Below are 10734 nucleotides of genomic sequence, written 5' to 3' on the forward strand. Positions count from 1 at the left end.
TTTGGATTAAAAAAATTTGTTGCGACCAATTTGCCTCACTAAACTACCAACTTATGCCTTTCTTGATGACTCCTTGGTGCTATATAAAGCAGCTTTATTGCAGGGTAACACAGAGTAAGCCAGCAATAAAAAATACAAAAAGTTACAACTGCAATTAAGAGTACAACAGAAATTGTTTCAAAAGATTACAAAGTGCTCTCAATAAAATTAGAAGTTACAGTGACATGTAACTTACCTGTTTTAAAGAAATCTAAGAATTCATTCTTTAAATATTTTACTAATGTTTTAAAGTAAAATATCCTGAGATCAAAAAACCCCACAACTCTCTTGAGCAGGTTGCTCTTGCTCAAATACATGAGTTGACCAGAATATGAATGACTTGAAATTGAGGGAACTTCCTCTGTATCTGGGGTTATGTATTTCCGAGCCTTCTTTAGTAGCTTTGCTTACCAGCCTAAATTAATAGCACTTGTTCTCCAATCTAGAAGAACAGATTATGCCTTGGAAGAACGAAAAAAGAAGGGATTTCTTGTTTGCTTTTTTTGCTGGTTTGTTTTAAACAAAGAAGACACACTACGAACCAGTGACTTCATCCCACTGCACGCTGTCTTTTGGCACTGATGTAAAGTCCTCTTTAAATGATGAGATGTCACAATCAAGATTTTTGCAGTCCACAAAGACAGTCTTCAGTCTAAAGAATGTCACCCATTTTTAACACTACACAACTAAATAGCTTGCTAGCATTTAGTCATGCTTAAATAACATAGAGTTACAGGTAATGTAATCCTGTTCCTTAACACTTCCATCTTGTAAAATCAACTAATGGTATGGGTACACGGGCAATTATCAGAAGCCAGATCAGTGTGGGAATAAAACAACACAAGCGACTACATGGAGTCATGCTCTCTCGCATTAAAAACCAAAGTAGCCTGTCCTTTGTTTTTACCATGGTTTAAGAAGGTGCCCCAGAGTAGCTAAACACTGTAAATCCACACCAACTTGCTTATGTACCCAGGTCTTTAATTTTGAAATTAAAGTGTTATTCAAATGCAATTGCTCCTCATTTCCATGACTATTCTTCCTATAAACACCCTTTAACAATAAAGCTGTTTATATCTGAAAAAGACTTCTTTTTTTTAAATTTACTTAATGGCTTGCTACTGCCTATAAATGGTATTAACAAAAACCACTGTGGTTCGGTCAAAACAAAGTAAGGCCTTTTCTTTTTCCCCTCAACTGTGGTCTCCACTGAATCTTACAGGAGCTCAGGCTGCCAACACAAAGCGGAAATGAGATCACAAACGTTTTAGGAACAAAGCCAGGTTCTCCAACATCAACCAACCAAGACATTAAGCCAGCACCTTTATGTGTAGTAATGGTCAACAACTCCCACACATAAACCAGGTCTCTATTACCAGGCCCGAGAGAAACAGATGAGAGAGAGGCGGAGGAGTTGATAAGTCTTAGCTGATGTGTGAGGCTTCTCCTGCTTCCAAGCTGCCAGACTGCATTATAATACATATCACAATTTTCACCAGTATTAAATGTAGATTAAAGAGGCACCAAAAATCAGTAGATCAGGCTAAGGAGTTTGCATAACCTGCAACTGCTGCACTGGGCCTTTCAGCAGTATGTCAGTTTGGGACTTCTTAAAATTTCCATGTTTCTCTGCAGCCACACATCAAAGTTTAAGGATTTCTGGGGTCGGCCCCCAAGAGTACGATAAATCAGTGGTGCTGAAGTGATACGTTTGCTTACTGTCTACATCAGTCTCAACAGAAGCTGTCAGGAAAAAAGCAGGAAGACAGGTTTTGCTTTCAAAGATTCCAACCCACATCTCAAATTCACAGCTCTCAGAGCCCAGCTCTGGCCCAGTGAGTACCTATCCTAGAACATGAGGGAGAGCAGAGGGGAAACCCTGCTGTCTTTCCAGAGCTTCCTCCAAACAAAGGCACCCTTCCTAATGTCACCCACTATAACTATTTGGGGGGATCTATTTATTAAAAACCTTATGAATAAATATTTTTTTGCCCTTCCTGTTTGCAAAGGAGTCGATGGCAATATTCTGTTGTAGCCGTAGTCTAAAGTGGGACGATCTATAGCTCCTTAATACTTTCAAATAAAGTCAAGCTGAGGTGCTTTATTAATATGAACACAGTTGTGCCTTAACACAGCTTGGACAATGACCAGATGTAACAAGAAACAGACACAAGGAGAGAAAAAAGAAGTAGAGAACAGCACGTCCTTCCATGTTAAGGCACAGGCTCTCCAGAGTACCTGCCCCATCACAACCCCACAAAGGCCCACTGGGAACCAGGGTGTCTTCACATTAACATGTTTCCTGCAAGCAGGAGTCTACTGTAAAGACACTCTAACATAAAACCTGACAAAGGGAAAAGCAGAGCCCAAGAATTTAAAACTTACCTTTTCCAAGATGAATTTGTTCAGATAAGGCATGTAACCCTGATTGGAAACTGGTCCTTCGTCATCATCCCTAAAGTGCTCCTCCAAGGCCACTGGATCATGGGGCACGTTTAACACTGTGCACAAGTTGTGAGAAAGGACCTAGGGACAGAAGAGAAATCAGTGACACTGCTGTTGGCCTTAACCATGTTGCGCTCCCTCCAGAACAGACCCGTGGCTTGCAAAACCATGAGCAAAGTGACACTTTCACATCAGCACAAGTTCTGCCCTGAGGATTTTTGTCAAAAACCAAAGCACAACTAAAAAAGTTGCACATTTCTAGAAGCAATGCAATCTCAGATGGGTCCATTCCTACAGAAATCCAAACACAGCTACAGAAGCTGTACATACGTGCACTTGAAAACCAGGATAGGCTCCAGAAACACCAAAGTCATATTTGAAGAGTGAAATTAGATAGCTATGGAAAACAACCACAAACACCTAGCCTTTGAAACTATATTTACTATCTAGTGAAAACAAGGAGCAAAGAAAACAACTCAATATGTACCTTCAATTCACAAAGAAATGACCACTCAAATTAAAGCACTAACAACTCATTTCTCTCATCTGCTTCCTTTTGGATTGCTTCTGAACGTTCACCCCATGTTTCAGTTAGCAAAGGAAAAGTAGTGTTACAGAAAGGGGAAGGGTTTAGGTCTGCTTCTCAAATTTTTATTTTAAAAAGGTATTTGCATGAATTACGACAAGAGCTTAACACCCACCAGCACTCGTGTCTGTTCTGGAGAAACAACCTCCAGGAAGAGGCTACACGCTCGATTAGTTTTAAGGAAGTACTGAACTGCTGAAAACTAACGGGTAGCCAACGCATCTCAACCTCTTCAGCTTAGGCAGAGTTTCACACACAAAAGCTGACACCTTGGTACCAACAGCAGGAAGGCAAAGCCTGGGCAGCAGCCACCCCTGTGCCACCAGCACCTCCCTATGAAAGGCAAAGCGCCAACCCCTCCATGGTGCACGCTGACTCGAGCCAGGTCGGCGCTGTAACGCGCTGCCCACTGGCTCCTAAACTCGCGGTCACTCTGGAGCCCGCTCCCCTCAGCACCATGCAGAGTTAAGCCTCTGAAGACCGTGTACCAGCTACAGGAGCTGGGTTAGGGATTTAACTTCACGTGCCCAGGAATGGTCTACATTGAGAAAAATGTAACTAAGAACCAAAGGCAAAAAATACAGATGAAACAAAACTAGGCAGAAGTAAAACAGTGCATCTTTTGAAAAGACATGCTGCTTGTGGTGTGTTGGTTTTTTCCTAAATCAACAACTAGATGGGACAGACTGCAACTAAATTTTGGCATATGTTTCACTTTTTCACTGTGCAGCATGCGATTAAATACAACAGACCCAAATGATGCAAAGAGAAAGCAGTAAAAAAATGTGCAGAAAACTTATAAGCAGGTCTGTTTAGGTGACTAGACATAAAGAGATCGAGATGGGGTAGCTGCAAAACAAGAACTGAAAGTCTGAAGCCGTCGAAGTCTAGGACACCAAACCTATGCCACACACTTAAAATGTCTGGGCTTTCCCCCCGCCCCCAAAATAACACACATTCACTTTCCTTATGTATGATAAGGAGACGTGCAGAGTCTAAGCACTAGTGAGCATAAAACCCTACAGAGCCAGGCCAAGATGCAAGTTCAGCTCAGAGGAGAATTCCTCTCCACATACCTCCAAAGTTACACTTCCATTTAGAAAAACACACGTTTCCATGAGAAATGCACATTTTCTTTGTTGTGTGCTAACATTAACCCACTAAACAGGTGCAAAGGTTTAAAACCAGAAAAGCAGTAACATCGGCCGTATTACAACAAAAGCTGTATTTCCCAAAGCAGCAAAATCGTCCTTCTAAGTTACCGCATTCCACACCACCCTCCATCAGCAGCACATCTCCCGTCAATCTCTCCTTGTTCTTAACCACCACATCAAATCAAGTATTAGAGCCCATGTGATTTACGGGGGGTGGGGAGGGGAACATACCATCACGTGTGCTTCCCTTTCTGTGTAAGGCTTCAGTTGTTATTTATACACAACTGAGGGATTCTTGAATTTCAGAGAGATAAAGATGACCTCTGCTTTCCAAGCAGGCTGTAGTTGCTAATATTGTAACTAAAAAAACACTCAGCTAATAAACATATTCTAAAAGCATAACTGATTTAAGTTTATTACCAAAATAATAAGTCTCAGTAAAACAGTTTCTCATCGTGTTTTCTCTACATGTTTACCTTCTCCCTTTTATGGCCTTCTGGCGGTGCTTAGGCTGTCAGAAATCTAGGTGGTTTCCGCATCAAGCAAGCACTTTACCAGGAAAGAATTCCACTTTCAATCCTTTATTAGGATCTGCCTTATCTACGATCTCTCGATGCCCAGGGCTCTTTTTCATAACTCAGGAAATTCCTCGACGCCTGCCAAAGCCTGCCATTCTCCAACAGGCCAAGCGCCAGCTGGATTCTTCACTCGCAGGGTAAGCCTGAAAAACTCTGCACTGGGGTCTCATTTTGTTTTGTTTTGTTCTCTCAAATCATATTATCTGGGCCATATTATACTCTATTTCAACGACTAATTTAAAAAAAATAAATCTAACTGAATGTTAGGTTAATTGGGGTACAAAGAAATCTCCTTGCCTTGCAGAAGCTCCATCAACCGTGAGGAAGTTTTGCACCAGTAAGGATTATTCCCCCGTGCCCACAGGGTTGCTAGGCAGCTTTTGCGTTCAGCACTTATTATGCTCTGGATGCCACATTTAACAATCTACCTTCACACCAGAGCCAACTCCTGCCCCCAGCCAGAGACTCATCTCTGTGCTGTGGCAAATGGGTACAGCAGTGCTCCCCAAACTGGAGCCCACGAGACAGCACAAGCAGCCCGCAAAGGGTGCACAAACCAGCGCGCTCTGGGCACAGTTCTTCCATTCTCGATGGCAGGTTCAATAAGAAAGATGCCAGCGGTGCCCAAGGAATACTGAAGGTGTTCTGCTCTAGATACAAATCACGGGGTGAAACAAGCAAGCTGAACTCCAAAGGTCATTAGAGACTTTGGATGTACTTTATTTATGGCCAGTCTCATGCTGCTTTACCTAGAGTGCAGATCCCCAGCCCAGCTCGCCACAGCTGCTCCCCTCTGAGCTCCAATTTTCCAGAACATCGGTCTTCCAAAACCTTAAGCACGTGTTGAACTGTTACCATCTGAGTAGCTCCATTTAACCCTGTCCATAAAAGTGATCTGCATTTCCAAAGGGAAAAGGGAAAAGGAAGATCTGCTAGACTGCTTACTGCTCGGCAACAAAAATTTGGCCCAGATGATAGCAGGAGCTATCCAGGGCAGACTTCTTCTTCTTTGTCTTTCTCTTCTCCATCTTTCAGGGGGGTCTTATCCCTCCTCCATCTCTTGTTGAGATTTTAAAATGTTGGCATCGCAGATCGCGACAGCTCCATTCAGTGGCTTCATGTGAATTCATTCCAAGACATTCTTGGCTCGTTTCTCCCTGACATCCATGTCAGCAGCCAGCCAGCCAAACTAAGGCTACTCACAAGTATTTTCCCTTTTCCTTTTTTTGACCAGTGTGGAAACCAGCATCATATATGCCGCCTGTCACAGGCATAAGGTCTTTTCAACCAGGGTACTCCTTAAGCATATAGTTTCTTTCATCACAGCACCCCCAAGGTCCAGCTTCCCTATCCACTCAGGCAGCAACCGCCCCATTTGGAGTCTCATTATTTAACATGGGGTACTGCAGCAACCTCTTTCCCAGTCTGATGGCATATTGGAGCTCAGGTTCCTGAAGCTAGTGTCCTTCCCGCACATCACCTCTCCATTCCTCCATCTGCTCCCTTCTCCTCTGACCCCTTGTCACCATTTTCTATAACCTCACCCTTCCTGTTGCCTTCATTATCAGCACGTCCCTCTCAGGCCCCAATCACACACTGGTGCCAGCCTGCATCTGTCCAATGGCCATGGGATCTGCCTTTCTGCCCCACAGCTCCCTGTCCTCAAAAAGAGCTCCCAGTGAACACCCTCCATCTACTGCACCTTTCTTCTACATCTTCCTTGGAACCGCAGGGACAAAGGTTGGCTCCGTCTTTTCCTAATGCTCCCTTTTTGGTCTACAAGCTGTTTTGGTTTGCCAGCTCTTCTTGAAGAGGGACATCCCTCCCCTCACACCTCACAGACACAATTCCTCATGGCTACCCCCACACAAACACTTCTGAGCCCCGTTAATAACGTCAGAGTCCCACTCGCTCGCAGTGAGTCATAGTGACTAATTTCCTACCCTCCTTCAATGCTGCACAAAGCCAATTGTCCAGCTGGGGTCCTGCCCGCCCCTCACAGGCTCTCGACCCTTCCAGCGCCTCACTGCATTGTTCAAGGTCTTCCTCTCCATTTGAACCACCCCTGTTGCCCCGATTACACCATTCTTCCTTTTCCCACTGGCCACTGACTTCCCACTTAGTAAAAAGGCAAAACCAAGACAAGAGGTATAATAATCCCATGCATCCCAGGTACGATTTAAGACCGGGTTACATTTTCTAAGCCTGACTTTGGTCGCTCACATATTATGGGCCTGAATGAGACCATATTTTCTCAAGGGGCTCACCATCCACATTCTGCAGATACCATGCCAGGATTCCAAGACTTTCAAAACTCACCCCAAAGCAGCAAGCAAAACAAAACAAGAACAGCCAAGTAATCCCACTGCCTAAGCAGAGCCAAGTCACAAAGCAATGTAAGGAAGAGCTTCCAGAGGGAGTGTGAGAGCTAATCAGGACGTATTCTTTCTAAGAGCAAATCATACACACACACTACAAGGAATTTTCCTGGCTGATAAGTGTAACTACATTTAAAACTACAGTGTTTCAAGATCCAGATGAACAGCAGACTGAATGTTGGCACATTACAGAAGCTTGTAAAATAAGTCAACTTCAAGACTGCAGACTGCAAGAAAGATGAAAATGGATTTAAAGACAGGAAAGCAAGTATTTCCAAGTACCTACAGCAACTGCAGCCATGACTGCACACACAGAACTTACACTTCAGCCTTGCTGTATCAGTGTTTGAAAGTGCTGAAGCACACTGACAAAACAATGATCGTGTCCATATTTAAAGTTGTAATTTAAGAACAAAACACACAAATGTTTCTGCTGATGTAGAAAAAAAGATAAGCTCTGCAGGCAGCAGAAGTGTACAACTTCTGAAGATTAAACACTAGACAAAAAAAAGTTAGCGCATACTGGAAGAAGATGATCAAAACGACACAGAGGACTGATGTGACCTTCTCTTCTCGCACAGCTCAGACCAGATACGAAAGATACAAATGTATAAAAGACATCTCATTAAATCCTTACTATTCCAAGCAAGTTCTGGTTTTCCCTCCGAGCGTTTGCTGTTTTTCCAGACTACAAAACAGACCCAATTAATGCACCTCCATCCCTTTGCTCTAGATGTACTAAAAACAAATGTGTGATGCAAACCCTTCACAGTAGGGCCTCAGCTACAAAACACAGATCTATTTTTTCTCATAGTATTTAATGAAAATTATTTAATTTTTATGGAAGGCTCAAAGATCACTTCTAGGCAGAGAAACTGGAAAACACACTCTAACAACCAACATGATGTACTTAGGACCTTCTGTGCAACACGATGGCAATACCTTCTACTGGATTATACGACTCAGAGATCCATTGTCAGTAAGTTTTCCTGTTGAGGAGGGAAGAGTTCACCAGGATACAACGCTGCAGGCTGTTCTCAGAAAACAGAAGAGTTTTCAGGGTTTTTTTAATAACAGGAGTTTCACTAAATTATTAACCATGTTTTTCCAATACTACCAATTTCTACTCACCCGTTTATCTCTAAGCCCCATCTCTCTATTTTACAGGGGTGCTATACCATCCTCAATGTAGTGCGGATGAGAAACACTTCATTGCAAAATACCTTCTTAGTACAACATAGCTCTCTATCAACCAACAGGAACTTCTGCTTTGCTGTCCTGCCTACCCCTTCTGCTGCATCAGTGTGGGCCTCCTGCCATCATGGATACCTTTTCTCCCCAGCAGGGCTATCAGTTCAACACCACATTCATCATTTGCCACAAAAAGCCTACGGAAGAACACTCTCCTACCCCTTCCTGTGTTTCCTGAAAGCTAACTCTTGGTGGCCACAGGAGAAGGGAGCATCCTCATTTCAGACTTGTTTCTGTGTTCCCAGATCCTCCACTGGACACTTCCCTCAGGAGTTTTTGTATCACAGACAGAACTGCAAAGCTCCACAGAGACACACTTTTTTCCCCCTTCTCTCTCACAGATAGACCAAATGAAGCATCAAAACTGATTAGGAAGATGCCTGATAGGTAACAAGGGGACAAGTTAAATTACCCCTCTTCTTTTTATTTTTTTACCTTTACAAGGGCAGGTAGCGATAGGACAAGGGGGGATGGCTTTAAACTGGAAGAGGGTAGATTTAGATAAGGTATCAGGAAGAACTTCTTTACTGTGAGGGTGCTGAGACACTGGCACAGGTTGTCCAGGGAAGTTGTGGATGCCCCCTCCCTGGAAGTGTTCAAGGCCAGGTTGGACGGGGCTCTGAGCAACCTGGTCTGGTGGGAGGTGACCCTGCCCATGGCAGGGGTTGGACTGGATGAGCTTTAAGGTCCCTTCCAACTCAAATCATTCTATGATTCTATGAGTTGTACTGACAGGGGTCTAATAAGACAGCAGAGCACAAGACAGGTAACTGTGCTTCAGTTTGGAAATACAACTGCTGCTTTAATCCACCTAGGCCAGTCAGTGATCTTAGAGAAGTGATTACATCTCCATCAGAAAAAGCTGTACAAGCCCACCAGCATCCTGGCTGCTTCTTCAGTGGTTTAATTCACCTCAGCACTGCACAATCATGACAGCTTCGCCACCGACCTGCACGACAACACACACTGCAGACACACTTCCCAGGTGAATGCGCTGAGCACTACAAATCATGGCAACACACACAAGGTGTGGCAGCACGACAGGAAAACAAGATTCCTTTAAAAAGCAAGACAATTAAGAAACTGCCTCTGTGCAACCTACTTCAGTCAGTCCTGCAACACTGCAACACAAACACTCACTTTCATCAGGCCACCTGTAAAAGACCTGGGAGCTGCACACATTTTCAGCCTGAGCTCACAGCCAGGTCCGGCCTCTTGCCTGACTCGTACCCCACAGTCACTTCCAGCTGAGTTAGGCTGCACCTCACAGCCTGATCGCCCCAAGCAAAGAAAAGGAGAAGAGGAAGAGGCTGCTTGCAGCACGTTGCACACAGAGGCATTTATTACATAATGCTAAAAACAAAGTCCAGTAGCTACCACGCATGGAAATACCACCCACAGCACAGCCACTCTCGCTCGTGCAGTTAATCCCACAAAGGGCACAAACTTCAGCTAACTGTTGCGGCCGACACAACTCCAGCACTCAGTACAAGGACCCACAGTCTCAAATGTCAACAGGTGTTGAGTTCTTATCCAAAATATTTATTTAGCCAGATTCCTGCTATTATTGCCAGGCCAGGACAGTCCCATAAAGCAGGGCCAAGACAGGATTGGATTCTGTGAGCTGCCTGAGAGCTCTTTTAAGAGCACAAACATTAGTTCAGCGTATAAGCTAAGAAAGAATGGCACAGTTGGAGCCTCTTGACTAATTCTCCTGTTTATTTCCAAATAAGAGAGTACTGTGGAACCTCGCTCTCCCCTTGGCACGCTATGAATTTCACTTGGACACAGCCAACTCCTATAGATGGGACCTTGTGGCTACTTCATAAAAGATTTTGGCCAGAAAGGGTACCAAGGACACGCAGTTGAAAGCAGACCAGAAGCACAACAAGGGTTTGTGCACAGACATCTCGAGGAGGATGAAGCACTTGCCTGGGCAGAATGAAAATCAGCCTCCTCGAGCATGAGGAAGGGCCCGCACAAGTCTCCTGTAGGTCGGAGGTACTCGGCAGTCACGGCAACGGGCAATGCCGTGTGCTGAACAACAGCCTCAGGGGAGAAAATGCAATTTACAGCCCCCAAGTGGGCTCCGAAAACGGGCGTCCACGTCCCCTCATCGAGCATGACCACCTCAGACAGGCCTCAGGCACAGCACTCCCCTATCCACTGTGGAGGTCGCCAGTAGGGACAGCCTAGGCCCATGTCATGGCCCCTCACACCCACATCGGGCCCCGGCCCCACACCGCGGCTCCTGGGCTCGCCACCCCTCTCTCCTCCCTGTCCCGAGCAGGGCTGCCCCACTT

The 10734-nt window shown here is 44.6% G+C and overlaps 1 protein-coding gene across 1 annotated transcript in view; it reads right to left on the reverse strand.

Moving 5' to 3' along the window:
• SWAP70 (SWAP switching B-cell complex 70kDa subunit) overlaps positions 1-10555 on the reverse strand; it is a 36820-nt gene extending 26265 nt beyond the window's left edge. Inside the window, exons 1-2 of the mRNA XM_010188983.1 lie at positions 10364-10555; positions 2425-2565 (exon numbers count right to left, since the gene is read on the reverse strand). Of these exons, the coding sequence (XP_010187285.1) occupies positions 2425-2565; positions 10364-10555 (333 nt within the window). The remainder of the gene's footprint in view (positions 1-2424; positions 2566-10363) is intronic.
• Between the last annotated feature and the right edge of the window lie 179 nt (positions 10556-10734).

Source organism: Mesitornis unicolor, unplaced genomic scaffold, assembly GCF_000695765.1.
Source record: "Mesitornis unicolor isolate BGI_N332 unplaced genomic scaffold, ASM69576v1 scaffold46797, whole genome shotgun sequence".
Classification (NCBI taxonomy): Eukaryota; Metazoa; Chordata; class Aves; order Mesitornithiformes; family Mesitornithidae; genus Mesitornis; species Mesitornis unicolor.